This window comes from Vidua chalybeata, chromosome 5, assembly GCF_026979565.1.
Source record: "Vidua chalybeata isolate OUT-0048 chromosome 5, bVidCha1 merged haplotype, whole genome shotgun sequence".
In the NCBI taxonomy this organism is placed as follows: domain Eukaryota; kingdom Metazoa; phylum Chordata; class Aves; order Passeriformes; family Viduidae; genus Vidua; species Vidua chalybeata.
The window spans coordinates 54379711-54400960 of NC_071534.1; the positions used below are offsets into that span (position 1 = coordinate 54379711).

General features: G+C 38.7%; 1 protein-coding gene across 1 annotated transcript; it reads left to right on the forward strand.

The window, feature by feature from the left end:
* Nucleotides 1–167: 167 nt before the first annotated feature.
* On the forward strand, nucleotides 168–15695 carry ALG12 (ALG12 alpha-1,6-mannosyltransferase). The gene is made up of 10 exons (XM_053943866.1): nucleotides 168–267; nucleotides 4042–4231; nucleotides 4377–4509; nucleotides 5021–5194; nucleotides 6521–6715; nucleotides 8087–8190; nucleotides 8646–8869; nucleotides 9598–9767; nucleotides 9948–10023; nucleotides 14367–15695. Exons 2-10 carry the CDS (start codon nucleotides 4067–4069, stop codon nucleotides 14596–14598), a joined length of 1473 nt encoding a protein of 490 aa, XP_053799841.1. The 5' UTR covers nucleotides 168–267; nucleotides 4042–4066; the 3' UTR covers nucleotides 14599–15695.
* Nucleotides 15696–21250: the final 5555 nt, after the last annotated feature.

The following is a 21250-nucleotide window of genomic DNA, read 5'->3' on the forward strand; positions in this document are numbered from 1 at the left end:
AGGGAGCTGGGCTTGGGGCGGGGCAGAGCGCTAGGAGATAGCGTCGCCGCCATCATGAGAAAGGGCGGGCACCGGCTCCGTAGGGGCTTCAGAGCCGCCCGCCATTTGTACTTGGCAGCCGCCTCGGAGACCTTCTGCCGCCGGGGGCGTGCCCTGCCCTCACCCAATATGGCCGGCGGGGGAGGCGGTCACGTGTTCGCAGGGCTGGCGCCGCCGCTCCCGCGCTGCCGGCGCGCTCTGCGGGGCGGCCACGTGAGCGCGCGCGCGGTGAGTGCGGGGCTGGCGGCGGGCGCTGCCCGGGCCGGCGGGGCGGGCGGCAGGCTGGGAGGGAGGGAGGGAGGGAGGGATGGGGCAGCGGCCGAGCGGGAGAGCCGCCAGCTGCCCGTGCCTCTGCTGCAGCCGGGCCGGAGGGCGTTCCCGGGAGCTCCGCCGGGCGCTGCTAGGCGGCCGCCCCAGCTCTCCGCCTCCCGGACGCGGGAGCTGTGGCGTGGCGGGAGGGAGCGCGGCCGGGCAGGGCAGGGCAGGGCAGCCGCCTCCTGAGGGGTGTGCGCGGGGCGCGGTGCCTGCCCCTGCCGCTGGGGCCGGGCGGCCTCGGGGCGGCGCCGGCGGCTGCAGGAGCGCCGGGTGGTGCTCGGTCTCGGCCGGGAGCCCTCATGGAGCCCCCTCTCAGGAGGGACCTGACGCGGGCGGCGCTTCAAACCCGCCCCGGCGCGCACCTGCGGGGCTGCCGCGGCTCGGCTCGGCCGGGCTGGGCTCCTGCTGGGCCCGGGGCGCCCGGGAACGATGGGGGCGGGGGGAAGGTGGTCGGGTTGGGTTTGGGTAGGTTTCAGTGCAGAGCATTCTGCATGTTTCTTCCCCGGCTCCAGGAGTTCCATTTCTTTATCGCTTGGCCGTATCTTTGCGTCTGTTAGCGTCCCACACTGTATTTCCTGCCTCAACCTTCTCTTCTTTTTTTTTCCCTCTTCGTTTTTTATTTTTTTAAGCCAGTCTCGAAACTCATGAGAAAGCGTATATAAGAATAGTAAACTGCAGTTTTTTCCTAATACAAGAAAAAAAAGCAACCCCAGCAACTGAAAGGTTTAAATCTGACCTCACTGAGGTATTAACTCTAGATCAAACTTACAAGAGCTATTAAAACATAGAAAAAAAGCCATGATAATTTAAGATAATACAAAATGGGTTTTGCCAACGCTAGATTAAGCCTAAGAGGGAAGACCTTATGCTGGGGTGTGCTTGGTGGTTCTGCTTAGATTCCTCCGTTTGAGGGAGTGAAATGACTCTGTAGACAGATTTAACATGCAGTTTGGCTGCCAAACTCTATCACAGCTCTTCTGAAGCATGTCTGAAAAACCTAAGTGAGCTTAATATGGTAGGTTTTTCATGGGAAGAAAAAAAAAATCTATGTGAACTAATGGTATTTCCACTGAAAAAGTATAAAACAGTAACAAACCATTTTTGATGGAAATACCTCAGCTTTTTTTTTTTTTTAACATGAAAACCCAGTTGGTTTTTTTTTCCATCCAGTTTAATCCCAGGAAAAGATTAATCCTTTGTGATAAAAACCCCTGCTCTTCTATGATTCAGTTTTGATATAGATTCCTGGGGGGAAGTCAGTGTGGCTATGTTGTAGAGGCCTGAGGAAGATTGTTCTGAAGTTGCCGGAGTGTAATCAATGGACAAACCTATGTGTATTGCTTATGATTATGCCTCTAAGATTCAGTATTAAATTATTTTTATTAAGTGAAAAGCTGTTTCTGTGGTTCTGGCATTTAAAAATAAAAAATTATAATTGCAAGTATTTGCTTTTATATAGGAAATTTATTTTAATCATCAAATTCAGTGTCTCCGTGTCTTGATAAATTCTGCTTGAATTTTGATGCTTGTCAGCATCAATTTTCAACAGAGCAAGTTATCTTGAGTCTTGACAAGACCACTGAATTTATTAGTCTTTATCTCAGAAACCTGGGTGTTGTCTTCATGCTTTGGTTTTTTTATCTAGAAGATAAAAAACCTTCAGGGAATTTCTGCATATAATTATCTTCAAGATGTACAAGTATGCTGTTGTGCTTTTTTCAGGCATACAAAAGGATTGGAGTCAACAAGATTAAAAAGAAAGCTTGTGATAAACTGTGTGTGGGATATGTAGCTTCACTTTCATTCTGATTTAGGAAGTTGGGGACTAATTACTCATGTGGTTATCAGCTAAAGATACCAGGAGCAGGCTGTGTTGTAGATCGGTCAGAGGATAATGAATGCAGTATTTATAGATGATGGTAACAGCTCGTTGTTATGCAGATGATGTAGTTAAGAAGGAAAAAATAGAGCTTCTTGGCACTTGGGTCCTTTTATAAGGATTTATTGGGTCCTAAAATACCTGCAGTGTTAAGAAGCTATGAATTTGGAGTCAGGAGTAGCTACCTTGCAGGTGAGTATGCTGTTTCACCTGATGCACGAGTGGCTCAAGTGCCAGTGTTGCTGTATGCAGCAGTGGATTGACCCTTCTGTGTCCATTTTTCTCTTCAATTAAATTTGACCAGAATCATGAGATTCTTCTGCATTTATTGTAATAATTTAGCAAAAATTTTAGCAACTTAAATTGCCCTGTGCAGGGACTTAATTCCTGCCAGACACTTTTTGAGGTGTCCTGATGTCAGTCCCATACCTCTTTTCCTACTCTTGTGCAAAAAAGAATTCTGTTGTAGCATAAACTATGGTTATCCATTCTTGTAAAGAAATAATACTAGGCACAGGTTAAAAAGGCTATTCCCACTTCCTGGGGTGAAGGGTTTGTTTAGACTGCTGACAAGGCTCTGTCTTTGAGCTCAGGCTTAGAGCTTCAGTTACAGTCTGCTGCAGAAACAATCATCAGAAAAAGAGATGCAGTCAGTGAGATATTTAAAATAATATGCAGAGACATGCAATTTACAGGAAGTACACATATTTCAGGATTTATTTGTGCTCATTGTGAATACAAGGAACATGAGCTTGTTCATTTTTACTAATGAGCAGCACAAACATCAGTTCAGGAAAAGGTAGCTCTAGGAGGCAGTTGCTAAGTGATCCCAGGAAATCTGCCAACTATCTTACATCTGTTTGATGGACATATTTAGTCCAAAACACACGAGAAAACATCTCTAACCAAAACCCCAGCTGTACCTTAAAAGTGCTGGTTTTGAAATTTTTCTCTGTGAGAACAGAGCAAGAATAACAATAATCAAAATCTCTTTTATTAAATTGTAAATTTACAAAAAATTGGGAAGCTTAAATTAAAAGAACACGAAATAGATTTGCTCTGACATCACCTGGACACATGATTTTATCATAATGATAAAATACAACATAAATAGTTCCATAAGAATGGCTCAGCAGTGTTGTGAAATGAAGCACTAGGGAGAGGGGGCCTTCATTTCTGGGTAGAAGTGTGAAGTATGGGGTACAGAATGTCTTCTGCCATAGTGACATATGTGGGTGCCAGAGGGGATTTGTCCTGCTCTGGCCAAGTCCAGACCAAGCTGCTGGCAAACTCAAAGTACTCTGGAGATCAAAGTGCTCTGTTCTCAAGAATTTCTCATCCTTGTGGATCCTCTCCCACAGTTTTTGGAGCCCTGAATAAACAAGAGAGTATGTTCTAAAGATCATGTGTAAATCCAGTGTGCAGTTAAAGTGGGGTAAATTACAAAGCTATCTGTCCCACAAATCACAGATGTAACTGAGGTGGCACTCAGCAGTGGGGCAGTAGGGAATGCAAAGGGATGTACTTTCTTAGGTAGGATCCATGTTGTCTTGAGGTTTTTTAGGTGAAAATTAAAACAATCATATCTACAGATGGTGGCATAAATTCTGAAATGCTTCTGAATATATTTTTGACTACCTTAATTCATTGAATGTAATAAAAAATTTCCTGGATTTTTTGTCTTAGTAGTCTTTGTTTGAAATTTTGACTGCTGTAGTATATTTTCCTTGCATCATCAGTCTTTCTTTCTGGTTGTACACTTCATGCCATGTTATTTATGTAATTTATTTTCTTTTTAATACTAATAGGATATATCTGAATTTCAAACCCAAGATGGCTCAGAAGAGGAACTCAAGTGGGCGGTCATTCCCATTGCTGCTGCTGCTGATTGCGGTGGCCTTTGTTCATTTAACTATCTGTCCTTTTACAAAAGTGGAGGAAAGCTTTAACCTACAAGCTATCCATGATGTGGTGTACCACCAGCTGGACTTGGATAAGGTAAATTGAAAATAATGTCTTCATTTTTGTACAGTGTTAAAGATGGCAATTCCCTGCACTATCTGTAGGATAAATGTGGTGTGAATATGATTTATTTTCTCTTGTTTCTAATTTGCTTATTTTAAGTAGATTCTCCTTTTTGCAGTATGATCATCATGAATTTCCTGGAGTTGTCCCAAGAACGTTCCTTGGACCAATTTTTATTGCTGCTCTTTCCAGCCCGGCTATCTACGTATTTTCTGTGCTAAGAATGTCCAAGTTTTACTCCCAGCTGATAGGTATGAGAACTTCAGATCCTTAGAGATGTCAGCCATTAGAGCACCAGTTAAAACATTGTTGCTACATTTGGATCAATAGTTAAATCATGATATTCTTTTCCTCAGTGAAGTAAAACCCATACTATGGTACTTGGGGCCAGCATGGCCATTCAGCTCCCTCTTTGGGGAGTAACTAACAGCACACAGAAAGTCTGTGCTAAGAAATGTCAAGCAGTGTAGAAAAAGCAAGTGTCTCAAGTCTCTTCTGAGAGTTCCCTCCATGCACACTTCAGAAAGGATTGTTAACTTCAGCATGAAAGCACTGACCTTTGTGCAAAACTACCAGACAAATTAAAAGCGGATTAGAACAGATAAACTAAATGGAGTTTTGTTTGCCTTTTTGTTTCTTTGAAGGTAGTTATATTGTGGTATCTTAAGAATGTCTTCCCATTACATTATGTAACATGGCCATTCATCAGTGATCCATCTGATTGATACTACTCTTTGATTCCCGTTTTTATTCTCCTGATAGTCCGAGGAAGTTTGGGGCTCAGTGTGATTTACACCTTATGGAAGCTGCAGAAAGAAGTTAGAAAACAGTTTGGAGCAACTACAGCATCCATCTTCTGTCTCATCACTGTTACTCAGTTTCATTTGATGTTTTACTGTACAAGAACCCTCCCTAATGTGTTTGCACTTCCATTCGGTAGGTATTTCATGGGAAAAAATTAAAAATTTAAAACTTCTTTTCAAATGTATCAGTAAGGAAAGCACAGGAAAAGTATGGTCAGACCAAATTAACATACCTACTTGATTAAATTGTGTGATAAAAAGACTAGAAAGCTTGAGATTTCTTTCTCTTTTTACCATCTTTGCTTACAGTGACTGTTTAATCAAGTTTTATTGAATCTGAGTACATGTGGGTTTTGTCAGATGGCTTTGATTAGCTAGTACATATGTCTAATGCATAGAGCTATGAAAAGGGATGAGGTACACCTGCAGTTCAAAAAAACCCTGTGAACTTGGTCGGCACAGGAAAGGACTTTTCTCATGGGACTGTAGAAGGAATTCCTACTGCACCATCTCCACCTTCCTCTTCTGAAGCTGTCTACAAATGCAGCAGTTTCTATACTTACTGAAAAAAAAAAAATCAATGTCAAACCCTTCTCTACATATATGGTTTTCCCCCCAAGTTGATAAAGAGGAAAATTAATCACATGTGACAGATATTTACTGAGTCACTAAATGCTTCAGTGCAAGTTGTTCAGCTAATAACATTGTGAAGGTGATGTAAGAACCTGTATAGATGAGAAATGAGAAAGAAAAGCAGATGAATTGTCAGATAAACTGTCTAGTAATGTCTCAGATAAAAAATACAAGTTGTTTCATGACTTTGTACCTTAGTATTTCATGTTTTCCTTAGGATCCTGAGCACTTTACTATGTCAAGATTTAAACCAAAAACAGAGACAACTTAGTCTGTAGAGATATGGTGTGTCCCACCTAATAATGTAAATGAATTTATAGATCTTTCTCCCTCAGCAGTAGTCTGTAGTGTCATTTTTATGTTTGAAATGAGTTTGTGTTATCATGAATATAGAATATACTTAGCCAAGAGAATAAAATAATTGCCCAGCTGATATTGAACAGTAATAATTATGAATCATAGTTTGAGAAGCTTTTAGTACTCCCTAAAGGTTTGTTTTTCTTCCCCCCACCCCCCCCCACCCCGCCGCCAATAACTATTAGATACACTGCCGGGAAAGAGTTCCCATGTGTTCCTTCTGTGGTATACTTTTCCTAATTACTTAAGCATCAACAGTATAAAGCTGTGCATTGTTCCAAATTACATTTTCTAATAAAGGAAGAATTTCTGGACTAGAAATGGTAGGAAGACCAAGAGAGGGTTGGTGGGATGTTAGAGGAACAAGAAGATAGCATTGAGTGTTACCCTTTAGAAAATAAATAGTTCAGTATGTTGGATGATGTGTTTTGGGTTTTTTTTTTGTTTGTTTCGGTGGTTTTTTTTGCAGTGCTCCTGGCATTGACATTTTGGATACAGCAAAAGCAAAGGCCATTCATTTGGTTCTCAGCTTTGGCAATTATAGTCTTCAGATCAGAGCTCTGCATATTCTTAGGCCTCATGCTCCTGGTGACGTTATTAACTAAAAGAATCTCCGTTTTCAAGGTGCTTTCCCATGCTGTTCCTGCTGGAATGTTTTGGTTGGGTAAGTGTTTGCTTGGAAGAAAGCACATGACGTTAAGTTCAAGAGAAGTCTGGAATTTTGACTGATTGATCTGTTGAATGGCCCTTAATGGTTTTTTTGGGGGGGTAGCAGTGGAGAGAGGGTAAGTGGGGTGTTGTGAGTTGTTACTGTTTTAGTTTGATTCTGTTTGCTAATAATATGATAAGATTTTTTATTTCTTTGAAAATTTCTATGTAATAGAAATTTATGTATGTATAGAAATGTATGTATGTATAGAAATAGATGTATGCAGAGCAGAGAAAGCTACTGTGGCCTCTGTCTTTAGATGCTTACCATATAATGTCCTGATCTTGAGGCTGAGATGTACAAGTTGACTTCAGTACAATTAGTACCTGGCTGTTGCTACTTGTGCATATTATCAGTTGTAGTATCTATTGCCATGGTGATAAGCTGAGTCCCAGGATAAAATACAACTGTGTGACAGAGATACCAAGCAGGAGGGTTGTGGGGAGAGTTGCAGTTCAACTCTGTTCCGTTATTAAATTAAATTTAACAGCTTAAGTGATCTCCATGCTGGAGAGGTTGAAAAATTCCCTTGTCTCTACCCATCTGTGGAAGACCTCGTGTATATGCACATAAATATACTAAGTTGCTCCATCAGCCTACCTAATTAAAAATACTGTTGTCAGATATGTGATGATGACCCCTGGCAGCGTGCTGTCCCTTGCACGGAGTGCGCAATAGTAACACCAAACAGTTATGCCAGGTGCATTTGGAGGCACCTCATGATGTAAGAGTTTGGAGGTCCAGTGGGAATTAAGCACTGGCACTCCCCTTTCCTATTTGAGTGAAATCCTTAAATACTAGACAGTTTTCACAGAGCTGAGTGGAAGAGATAGGGCTGACAGTTTTGCTGCTTTCATTTTGCCTTTCATCCCTTATTCTCCTTCTCTCTCCACCTGATGAATAGTAGCAAACTTTGTGATTGTTTCTTTAACTTAACAAAAAACAATTGTAGTTTTACAATAAAAATTTATTTACTACTATTTGAAGTTAACATGAGCTTCTTATTGTTCATTACATTTAATCCTCCTAATACTCTTCTAAAACAAGCCTCAGTTAAACCCTTTCTTTTAAACCTGGGGTTGGAGTGGGGTGAATCCCAATTGGATTCATGTCTAACATGCTTCTTTAAAGGCTTCTGTTCAGAAGTACCTCCCTTCCCTGCAAGACAGAGATATTCAGCCTTCTCTGTGGTTTTGGGTGAGGCTTACAATGCATGTTTTAGTTTATGTTGGTCTCAAAATGCTGTATATGTGCTATTCAAATGTGTTAGTTTGCTTTTCCCTGGTTTTTAGTTCATTCAGATTTGTATCTCTTTAATTCTTTTAGGGCTAACAGTTGCTGTGGATTCTCTATTTTGGAGGCAGCTTGTGTGGCCTGAGGGGAAGGTGCTCTGGTATAACACAGTTTTAAACAAAAGTTCCAACTGGGGAGTATCCTTTGAAACATCCAGAGAAAAAGAACCCTACCAACCAAAGCAAAGACTTGATGTGACTTACTCCTGAGACTCAGGGTGTTAGATTCTACTTTTCATTTTTTAAAACTTATGAGACAATGTCTGTCTCTTAGATGTTTCTGCAAACTGTAAGTCTCGTCTGCTAACTTCTTTCTTGCCTCTTCATGTTCTAACAATATAAAGCCAGGTTTTTTCCCCTTGGTTTTTCATGTTGCCCATCATTAGTGCCATTTGATTTGCCTCTTTTGGGTAATATGAATGTAATTAAGCAACTGCTTTTAGTTCTCCAAAGATAAGACAGGAAATGAAGGCTGGAAGAATATGTATACAAAAAGTATACTGCATCTTTGCAAAATTTGTGGGTACTAATGTAAGGAATAGTTACTTTACCTGTTAGCAGTGAAAGCATCCTTAACTCTTTTCACCTTGAAGACCTCTCCCTTCCTGTGGTATTTCTATTCAGCCCTGCCTCGTGCTTTGGGATGCAGCATAATATTTGTACCTTTAGGGGTAACAGAAAAGAGAACTCGGATTTTACTTTTGCCAGCACTGGGCTTTATTTTCTTGTATTCATTTCTCCCACACAAAGAGCTGCGTTTCATCATCTATACTTTCCCTGTTTTCAACATAGTGGCTGCTAAAATGTGCTCACGAATGTAAGTTCAAAATCCTGTTTGTTGGGTTTTTTTCCTCTGAAAATGCAAAAGGAAAGCTATTAGTGATGTTCTTATGCACTTTTTTTCATCTTGAACTCTGGGTCATATTGAAATATTCATATGCTGTAGAAAGGAGTTTGAGGTCTTTGTACCCATTTGACTGCAGAGAGAAGTGGAAACAGAGAAAAGTCAAATACTTTGATGGGACTATTTGAGAAGTCTGGAGGAGAATTGAGAATAGAGCCCTAATTTTACTGTTACATTGTTACAATGCAGTTTATTTACCAGAAAAGAAGACATATTCCAGTGTACTCCTGAGCTGTTTAACACAGTTTACCTCAGGAGATAGTTTAATACTCAGGCGAGGCTTGTGAAACATGGAGTTAAATAGTTCTGTTCGGGTATATTGAGTAAACAAATTGAAGTTCAGAGTTTAACTTCGTTAAAAGAGAATATATTCATAGCTGAAGTTTTTAAACACAGAAATACTTAGCTGTATTAGTATGTTTGTCTTAGCTTTATTAATGAGAATATTCTAATTTAAATGTCACTAGAAATTAATCTTCTAGAAATTGGTAATAAATACATGCCATACAGGGTTAATAAAATTTATACTAATATTTATTATCTAGAAGTGGAGTTTCTGTAACAGTTGTGTCACAGTAGTCAGTGACCAGTATGAAAGAAAATAACAGTTTATTCTTCCTTGTTTTTCTTTTCCTCAACAGTCTGAATAACTACCGGAGATCCTGGCTGTACAAACTTGGATCGTTCTTTATTATAATGCATCTTCTACTTAATGCTGTTTATTCAGGAACATCTTTATATGTTTCACATTTCAATTATCCTGGAGGAGTGGCAATTCAGAAGTTGCATGAGTTGGTACCTTCAACAGCAGGTATGTAAAGCTGGCTTGAGGTATGTTCACCTAATCTTAATTTCAGTATATCTTTTCATGTATTGAATACCACTTCTTCAAACTAGGTACACACATCTTCTTTGTTACTATTTTGTTAATTTATTATAATAAGCGTGTACTTGGAAGAATTTTGAAACTGTATTCTGTTTATTTATGTAGATGTCTCTGTTCATATTGATGTGGCTGCAGCGCAAACAGGAGTTTCTCGGTTTCTAGAAATCAATTCCGATTGGAGGTATGTTCTGAATGAGGTTTTTTGATCTGAGGACAGTAGCCTGCTTTTTCTTTTTTTACATATGCACAGGGATAAATATTGCAAACACAATTTCTGGTACAGCGTATTTATTAAACCAGCTTAAGAACTATATGACTCTTCAGAGAATTTTTGATGTCTGCAGTGCTGACATTTCAGAAATAAAGCACTGCAGTGTTTTTTTCATTGTTTTGATTGATTCTGATTTGCTCTATAGCATGGAATATTTCAAATAACAAGAGGAATGGCCTCAAGTTGTGCCAGGAGAGGTTTAGGTGTGATACTAGGGAAAATTCCTTCATGGCAAGGCTTGTCAAGCACTGGAACTTGCTGCCCAGGGAAGTGGTGGAGTCACCATTCCTGGAAGTGTTAAAAGTGTGGCTGTGGCACTTGGGGCCATGGTTTAATGGTGGATGTGGTGGTGGTGCTAAGGTAATGATTTGGCTTGATGCTTTTAGACATCTTTTCCAACCTTAATGATTCTGTGATTCTAAAGACCTCAGAACCAGCACAAAAATTGTTAGCTTACCAAACTTTATACCAATATGTATAAATATGTATAATATGTATAATGCAGCTAGGTCTGATATCCAACTAGACCTTGTGAAACAGAGCTTTCTTGGCAGAGCAGTGTATATAATTATTTGTCTGAATGATGTGTGGCAATGTGAGGCTCATGTACATTTTAATATTGAAAGTCTGTTTCTATGTGGATCATCCCTCATACAGATGGCATTGAAGCTGCTGCTCTGAGCACGTTCATTAGCTCTGAGGGAAGGCTGTTGAGTGTTTTGTTACTATGACCAGCAGTGATACATAGACACTTTTTAAAAAGAGTTGTAATATTGGACTGAATAGTAGGAGACATTGTGAGGTGGTATCATTTGCTTTTCAGGATGAAAACCAAAAAGTAGGCGCCTTTCTGATTTTTAAGCCTAACTCTTCAGCTGAAGCATAAGATTTTAATTTAAATGAAAATTATCTTAATGAAAATTACTCATTAGAAGGTGGCACAAAGCCTCCCTTCTTACTGCACAAAACAAAAGCAATACAAGCAGATTTTGATTTAAGAAGTATTTTGAGCATAGTCACACTTTCCCCAGTCACAGTATTCAGGATCAGATGAACATAATTTAATTACTGGTATGTTTAGAGATAAAAGTTCTTTGGAAGTAAAGCAGAAGACGGGGAAAGAATGCTTACAGGGGAATTACAAAAATCATTGATCTCACTATGCCTTTTTATTTCTAAGCACTCTCATGATGATGGTACAGACTGTTTAAAGCCTTCACAATTACCTATCTACTGTTGAACCAATTTCAAATTGGTTTTTAGTATGCTGAATCTGGAGAAAGTCTTAAACCATGGGATGAGACATTAACCTGCTAGAGTACAAGGGATAGAATGTGCATGATAGCTAAAATGTTTCAATATTTGGGGTTTTAAAATATGATGTTGTTGAGCAGCACGGGAACAGAGAACTCCAGATCAGAAGGCTAATAAAATGAATTCTCTCTTTATTTCAAATGTACCACTCTATACATAGAGAACATCGAGAAGACTAATTTCATTGGTCTTAGAGTAAAAACATGTGTCACCATGGGTGTGCAGTGAATGATGCACAGTAGCAGAACATATCTATAAACAATGTGAATAACAAGATAGATTAGAGAATTATTTACATTCTTTCCCAACTGTTTCCCAGGCTCTTGCCTGGTTAGAAAACCTTTCTCTCTGACTGAGCTGAGAATACCCACAAAAATATACTTAAATACACACACTACTCTGAATAGAACTCTAGTCTCTCAGTAATGTTTCATTCCAATGAGCTTTTTGAGTTGGTGAGTGTTGGATTGCTTTGGGTTTGTAAGGCTTGTAAGGCCTAGTGGGATTGGAAGGTGAATGAATAATAATATCCCTGTCACTGATAAATGTTTCATGGTGTTACAGAGCAGTTTCTCTCTCACTTTTATCTGTACTCAGCAAAACAAAGGCTAAAGGAAGGGCTGATTCAGCATAAAGTTTCACATTAAAAAAATCAGGCAAAATTCACAACTGAGCATCATACACAGGACTACCACTTGGTCTGACAGCACAGTAGTGCAAAGTTTATTGGCACCAACTGTCCATTTTCTCATTGTCCAAGAAAATGACATCCTTTCAGATGGGTGAAAACGAATTTAACATCTTCATAGACAGTATATGTCAGGTGGAAACAGATTAGGGGTGGGGTGGCTGTGAAGGCTGATGATTCATCAGATAACTGCAATCCATAAATAAAAGTGTCTTAAAGTTATCAGCTTTCAGTAGTGCTCAGATTAGATCTATTTGCCTCAAGAAAAATGCAAGCAATCTATTATTTTTCTTGAAAGGAGCTTGATGCAGGTTCTTACACAGAGCAGGTGTTACAATCTTGTCTTCAATTAATGCAGTCTCTTTGAACCTTGAATAAATATGCTGTGTAAGCTTAAAGTATTTAAAAAGAATAAAATTCAGAACTGCATGTAGCCAGATGAAAGGCCTTTTACTTGCTGATGAAGAAAATCCGAAATTAGTAGTTTGTAATGTTGTTACAAAGTAATGCTGTTCCTTCTGCCAGTTTGGATGTATCTACCAACCTAAGGGGTATTGTAATATTGTTGGAAATAGCAGGTGAAGTTAGCATGCAATTGTTTTAAAAAGTAGAAAACACCTGTTCAGTGTGCAGTATAATTCTGCATTATATGGTGTGTTTAGTAACATTTATGAATTCTGTCAGCCTAGTTTCCTGAGTTGCCAAAATTTTAGTTAACAATTTAGTTAACAATTTTAGTTAAAAATTTAGTTAACAATTCACACAAAACCTCTGGTTTTCTGTAAAGTACTTCCTTCATATATCTTAAATGTTAATGACTGCCCTGTCAGGCAGCATTACAAAAATATCAGTAGAGATTTTTTTCAGGGAATTCAGGCAGATGAGAGGCCAGGCCTGCAAAGATGCAGGCTGGATTTAATCCTAGGTGCATTTAAGGTGCACCACTTCCCTACCTGTGTCCACATCTGCAAGGAAAATGACGGCCTGAGTAAGATGCCTGTGAAATGTGTGGAAGGATTCAGGTGCTCCAAGTGCTGGTAGAAAACAGTTCACAGAACAAGGCAACAGAAAAGGTGAAGAATGGGGCACTGCTCTTCACTCAGGTTACAGAGCCTAACAGTGGTTTATGGAGGATTTTGGAGTGAACTTACCTCTTTCTTCTCCTTTGAAGTTGCTGGATTGAGGACTCAATCAGGCTGCCACGTCCAGTATGAATATCCTAACCCTTAAGCTCTAAATTCCACCTGACTCTCCTTAGTGAAAGAACAAATAACTAGTGCAAAGTAGAACCATGTCCTCATGAGACAGTGGGGGAGATCTGTCTCAATTCCTAGAAGATTAAAGGGGTTCATACAGCTCTTAAGAGATAATGAAAACTCCAGTTTTGGGTTTAGGTCAAATGAAAAGTGGCTGAAACTAGATCTTTCACATCCCTGCCAAATGGCTAAGTCACTCATCCTGTAAATTCCTCAGTAGCTAGATTGAACATAAATCCTTTTAAGAAACAACTGTAAGTGTAGATAATAAATAGTCCTAGAACTCAATAGTTACTTTATAATGTTTTTTTTTAATTCTATATATAATTTATATGTATTCTGGTACTTAGACAGTTTATAAAAGCTGACCTAAAGTGACCTGACCAAACATGTAGTAGATCAAGGATCTGAACTTAGAAATAACAAAGTACCAAATTAGTACTGTAACTGCCAGGCTCCTCCTATCTTCAAGCATTCAAGGAGGTCTTCTCCCTGCTATTCTCTGAGGCTCCTACTCTAATGTATGACTACCAGAAGAAAAAGCTTTCTGCTTAAGTACCACATAAGGTATTTTTTAGAATTACTAAAAAACCCCACAAGCAAACAAAAAGCACCAAAAAACCCAAAGAAAACCCCCACATTTCTCCAAATGCAATTCTTTTAGAGTAAAACTTAAAAATTGGTCCCATTTCCTACAATCTTAGGCTTTGGAGTCCTTTCTCCACTGAATTCAAATAGTGAACTAGTAAGAAATTTTCTAGGAGTCGTGATTTATATCACAATAGCAGCAGAAAGACTTGCATGGAATGACTGAGTCCCTACATTCTTCAAAAATACTATTTCCTTCTCTAGTACTATTTAATCAGTTAATTAATATAACTGAGAATGTTAGTTCGTTTTTGTGTTTCATCTTGGATGCTTCATGCCTCTGCAATAATGGCCATCTTTAATAGGTAAAGCAAGGAATAAAAATAAACCTTCTTTATTCTTTACAGGTATGACAAAAGAGAAGATGTTAAACCAGGAGACCAGTTGATGTTTTCTTACACACATATACTGATGGAAACAAATCCTCTTCAAATATCACATTACAAGACAACCCATAGGCCACTGGCAAATATACCTGGCATCAGTAAAATTGGGTTGAACCTTACTGCACTACCTCCTTTTACTTTAAACTTGAAACCAAAATTAGTACTGTTGGAAAAACTTCCTCTATCATCTTGACTGTGAATTTTAAGTAAGTCTTTTGATGTGATTTTGCTGATGATTGAACTATATAAGACAGCAGCAAATTGTCATTCCAGCACTGCAACTCAGCTTCTGTGGAAAGGCAGGGAAAATCTCTGTACCAATTGCTATCTAGCTCCGTCCTGTTTCTTAACGTAAATAATACAGTGCATTCCTAGTCAGTATATGCTCAGTATACTGAGTTGTATTGTTACATATGTTTGAGAGAGGTTGCCTACAAGTTTAGTGGTATTAAGTAAAACCTGTCTACTTGGTTTAGTAGTTTGTTTCATCATGTAGCACAGGTATGTCCTAATTGTCCTGTATAAGATACAAAATCAACAGGTTTGTGCTAGGGCAGTAATTTGATATGTAATCTATGTGTGCAAAGATGTATTACTTTATGTATCTGCAGGATTGTAACCCCCTTAGCTGTCAGATTGCCAGTGTGAAACCTAACGATGTTATAAACATAGGAAAGCCATATTCATCGTTGCTTCATCATAATACCTAATTGTGCCCTGTAGGCTACCAAACTAATGAAACATTCACTTAAAAAGCAGTTGGACCTCTTGACAAGCACTGTTTCATAACAGATTTGAGTACTAAGGATGATTATCTTCATTCCAACAGTTTGTGAAAAAGCAATAACTTGGATTTTGCGGGAAAAAGAATCTTTAAAATAATTTTCCCCTCTTCTGCCATAATGGTATCTTAATTTGCAGTGCAAAAATTACCTATGAAAATGTCCACTATAAGATAGGTGCTGTTTTCCTTTTTTTTTTTTAATTAAGTAATCCCTTTGGAAAGGAGTACTCTAATGTGCCATGTGCTGCATTCTATAAACTAGAGTAAGATTGCATGCTCTGTAGTTTCTTTATTAGATGTTTTTATTAAGGATGTCTGCATAGATTGCTGGAATGTAACATGGACAAAAGGTTAGAATTCTGGTTAGGCCCACTTGTAATATGATAGAAGCTCCATTAGTGTAAAATGTCAGAGTCACTGAAATTATCATGGGCAGAAAACTATTCCTTGCTGACTGAAAACTTGAGTAAAATATAATTATGGAATAAAGTGGTTTGGATTTTGTTGTTTTGTTTGTTTTCTTTTTATGCTTAAACCTGCTTGATTCAGGAACTACCTTTACCTGTGTATGTTTCAGTTTTCAGGACCATGTTTTCTTTTTATCCTCTAGATTATGTATCAGTGGAACTGATCTGGTGGGGTGGAGCCTGCTCCCTTTTGTGTGGCTGTTGTTGCCCAGGCTTCCTTGGCCTGAGCAGATCTGGCAAAGGCAACCTGCAGAACTTGTTGGTCCAGTCTCTGGCCGCTTTTGAAATTTAAATCATTCAAATATTATCTATTTGACTTGTCTTTGGAAGAAAACCTAGCTTCCTCCAGAGCCAGTTTGAACATCAAACAATTCACAAGAGACAGAAGGAAATACATGTGCAAATAGCTGCAAATTTGGAACCACACTAAGGAAAAGTTTTGTTTAAGGATGTAGGTAGGCCTACATGTTAAGGCTAATCATTGACTTCAAGTAACTCCCCCACACTGGAATCCACAACTCAAGAACCCAAACTAAAATTTATCCTGCCCAGGTGTATACAAATGTCTATGTGGTTGCTCCAGCTTTCCAAATTCCCGGTTGTCAGAATCTCTCTGCATGAACTTGCTTCGATCACCTACAGAGAAAACCTAGGGCTGCTGTGCTTGCAGAATAGGCATCTCAAGCTACTGTTTGAAGTGGCACTGAATATGTACACTTGAGGCATCGGAAGCGTTTAATCTTGCTGAATTTCATACTCACATCATATAGAGTCCTTCCACAGACTTACTCTGGTGTGTAGGTGCTACCTGTGGGACTTAAACTAGTGATGATAGTCAGTTGTGGAGCTCAGGTCTACTACTGTTCACAGCCTCATCACCCATGGAAATAGAAGCAATCAGCTCAAACTGGCCTTTTACTCTATTTGTTTGGGGTAGAGAAAGATAAAATGTACACAAGGAGACAGGAAAAAGATACTGGATTGCAGTTTTGCAAGAGTGTCTGAAGTTTGTGTCCTGTTACATCTTATCCTCCATATGTGGTTATTGAAAGTGCTTAGTTTGAAAATCTGCAACTTTGGTTTTGTAGCTAAAAGGGCTAGATTGTGACCCAAGCAGTGCATGGAGCACCACAGTACCTGTGGCTATATGACCTCTGTAGCAGCATGTATCAGGGCTGGTTTAAATTGGATAATAGGTAAAAGTTCTCTCAGGCACATGGTGTGACTCTTGGGAGATGTCCTGTGCAGGACTAGGAGTTGAACTTTGATCCTTGTGTGTCTTTTCCAACTCATGTATTCCTTTCTAGCTATGATTCTATGGGTAACTGCCTCAGACACAGGCCATGGATATTATGCTGGCCCTCACGTGGAATAAGCAGGGGCAGCTGGCAAACTGGGATGAAGATTACTGCAGTTTTCCCCTAAAGGTTGCTTGAATAAATCAAGCAATCTTTGGAAAAGAAACTAAAGCCATCTCACCTTAAATGAATTTTCTTATCTCCAAGTCTTGTGTTGCCTTTCTTTAGCTCCACAAGAACAATAAAGTTTATTTTCTCCTTTAATATAAATTAATATTCAGTGTACTTGCATGGAAGAAAAAAGTGAGTTTGAGTTCCCCTAAATACAAGAAGGCATAAAGGAACTCTCCTGCTCCTTCTAGAAACCTGAAGTGGGGTATTACAAGTTCTTCTGAATTTGGGGGACATAGGAGGAAGCTTCAAGTTAGAGAATGAATGGGGTAGGTAGGAGGACAGTGATTGAACACTTGGAATTTTTGAAGGGACTTAAAATAATAAATTTCTCATGCCTATTTAAGTTCTTAAAAGAAAAATACCTTTTGACTTGACTGATTACAAGCCTACCATAAAGTTCAGCTTTTCTTAACAAAAACAGAAATAAGGTGCGCATATTGAATTAACTGAAGGTTGAATTAACCTCAATAAAGCAAAAAGACAGATAGTACAGTTGATCTATAATACCGGTATAGAATGAGATTTATTTTAGGGTGTCTTGTTTAAACTCCCCAAGGGTCAAATGTTGTATAGCATCATACATTGCTCTTTTAAGTTTGACTTAATTTCTTAGAAGCAATGCTTGTTCCTGTAAAAAGTCCAATAGAATATTTGGACAAAAATACATCACCATGCCATTTCACATGAAGAAGAATAATCAGAGTCTTACAGCCTGAGATGTAGGACATTCTTGTTATAAAACTAAATAAAGCAATTGCATGAAAAAAATGTTGTGGAACTTGCCAATAGAGGACATCCCTGGAAGCTGAAAGTAGAAGCTGCTTCAAAATAAAGGCAAACAGATGAGTCTTGTATCAAGAACCAAAAGAACTAAAGATCAAGGAACAACTTCCAGTTCACAAAGTCTCTAATATCAAGAACTGGAAAAAATCAGACTATATTGCCCTTATACCTGCCCTAAGTACTTGCTGTGGGTTTTCCCTCTCAAGCTAAATTAGGGTGAGGAGACATGGAGAATGGTTGTATTGGATCTGACATCAAATACATTTATCTGCTACCACTGAGGAAAAACCAGAACACGTCTCAGGTTCTTGCCTTGTTTGTCCATCAGAACACAACCTCAGTGTAATCTGTTTGTGGAATGCATTCTGAAACACTGAGCACACTCCTTTTTCTTGCTCCCTGGCCATTTCACACATCCCCTTAGTGAGACAGGTTACATGTTCAGAACAAAGCTTGAGATTGTGCTGCTGCTCCTGCAGTTGCAGTTGTTCCAGGACCATTCTTATTTTCCTGAATACTTCTAGTTCTTCTAATTTTAAGGAACTTGAAAACGGATATAAGTCCTTAGCATTTGTTTGCTATATCAATTTCAATGCAAGAGAGAATGTTTCCTTTGCATCTGACAGCATTTTTTCATCACTTACACAGAAATTCCAGAAATCATAGTCTAGTGTTGCTTCCCTTTACTACATGTGGTCAGTCTTACATACTCCCATTCTAGCACCACCCTCAAAGAGCATTCCTTTGTAGTACTCAAAGACTCTTTCTTGTACAAGTGACTTCACTTTCTGTTTGCAAGAAAAATAGAAAACTTTTCATCAAGCTGAGTTTATCATTGATGTAAGCAAGAGTGTTGAGCCACAACTATCTCAGTGAGCTGGTTACATAATTAGGCTCAACTATGCCAAAACTAATGTTAAGAGGCTGTTAAACAGTGAGACATGAAATGTATCACTACCTGCTTAACATGTGACACCAAAGATTAAAAGGGTATTTGCAAAAATTCCTTAAGCTAAATAACAAATCCCTCTACAAAGGTTTTCTTAATTTCCTATTTATATATGTAGGATTTCAAAGTGTAACTGGTCTACTTTGTATGCAGCTACTTATTTTAGATCAGCTCTTTAGATAACCATGAGCAACTATAACTACTTTTTGGTTCCTTATTTCAGACCTTTATGATAGAAAGTGCATCCAGTGTTTCCTCCGAAATTCTACATCTTACCGTCATGGTCAGTCTTTCACCAATTCTGCTTTATTTCAGCTACAGCTACCCTTAGTTCTGTACCAAGGCTTCATCTGTCAGTTTGTGCCAAATATAAGGTAAAAATGCTGCCTGAAATGGAGCCCACCTTTTCCTTTAAAACTGCCAACTTAGGAAGCTGGAAGAAGGCATTGGTTCATAGATTAAATAAAAGAGTCAGGGACCGCTTTAGCGAAGACCCAGTCCTTAGAACCCAAGTTGATACCTGAGTTGGGGACATCACCGTGGTTACTATTTCTGGTTGGCATACTCCTTTTATGAAATCCCTTTTGGGTCAGCTTTACAATGAAACCAAGGTAAAGAATCACTCTTTCTTGTTGCTAAGAATAAAGCAAATGATTATGTTTGTGAAAGAGTAAAATGCTTAACTTAAAAAATATAAATAATCTAAAACTAGCAAGTGTTATTTGTTAATAATGTATTTTATATATATGTGTGTTTGTGTCTATTTAGTTTTCCTGTGTTTGGAGGTAATGAAATGAAAGTTTAATATGGTCAGGTCTGAACAATGGAAGGAAAAAAAAGCTACTTTAAGGGAGAGATCTCAACAAATGTAAACACCTACTCTGAGCTGTCATCAATTCAATCAATTACATCCTTACACTGGTCTTGACACTGCTGTAGTTGAGATTTCAGTTCTTTATATTCAGAAGCTACTTTTGGGAAGCAAGGGGAAGCTATGAGTATTGGTAGTAAATGCTCACTGACTAAACTCTGCAAACACGTTTTCTTCACTTGGACTTGGTGGGCAGGGAAAGAGGCCACATATAAAAAGAAGCAAATGTGGGGGAAGCATTACCTCAGGTTTCTGAAGCGTAATATACATCTCAATAGATACTTTCCATTATATACCCTTCATAAGACCCGAGTTCTTTGAAAAGGCTGTTGCAGATCTCAACTTCTTCCCCTTCCTAGCTTTATTACTACAAACTGGTTTTTGGCTATAGTTGTTACACCTCCCTACTTTTAAAAGAAGCAAAAGCTTTAAGATTTTTATGAAGACCAAGTATCATCTACTCTTTACTTTCTATGCTAACACTGAAAATATTCTTACTAAATTTACTTCTGAAGTTGCTAATGTACTGAAAGTATCTGTTTAAGTATCACTGTTGCAGGGTCACCATATTATGCATTAGGAAACTGTCTCCTGCCGCAGGCATTGGTGCAGCACAAACTCAGGTTGATGAGAACTCCCACTATTTACAGCTTTATTAGTCTGAGGGAAAACGCTGTAAAAATGGGCGGGGGGGGGGCTTATCTATTACAAATATGAGAAAGGTTGTAAAACCATAAAATTTTGAAATCACAGAAAATTTACATTAAAAATAATAAGGCAAACCCAACACAAAACACAGCCCTCAATAACTTACCTCAATCTTCAATGAAAGTTTTCAGCCTTTCTTTTGGAATTATTATTTTCTGACAGGCAGCAGTGCCTGATCTGAAGGAGATGCTCCTGTAACTCCTATAGAAGGATCAAGGCCTACAACTGAAAACAGCACCTTTATGTTCTCCGTTTTCCTTGGTTTTATTTAAGAATTAAGTGTTTCAATTTTAAAGTCTTTCAGGCCTGCATATTATCTTAAAAACATTCTAACATAAGTCTTTAATTCATTCTTAACCAAGCTGACACTGAAACAGTGTGGTCTTAAGAACTAAGCCCTTTAAAAATCCAAACGAAACTAAAATGAAAAAGGGTAATCACAGGTCTAAAAAAAGTAGACTAACTTGATGAAACTTTACTTTTAAAAATAGTGACTAGTTCTTGTGTTCTTGTGATGTTTTGACAAAAAGCATGACTATACAATTAATTATCTGTATGACTAAGAAGCAGATTTTGGGCTACATAATGCCATCACTACAACTTTCCACACAGGAAGTTTGAGAGGAGCTTCAGCAAAGACTCCCTTCAGAGGAGCCAAGATTCTTGAGTCCAGAGAATTGTGATTTTCAGATGAGCTTGTTCACTGCCAGCATTCCTCCTTGTTTGATGTGACTCCATAATGCTTTAAGGCATAGGCTGTATTTACATTCAATCCTCGAGTGAAAATTGTATCACTTGTTTAAAAAGAAAA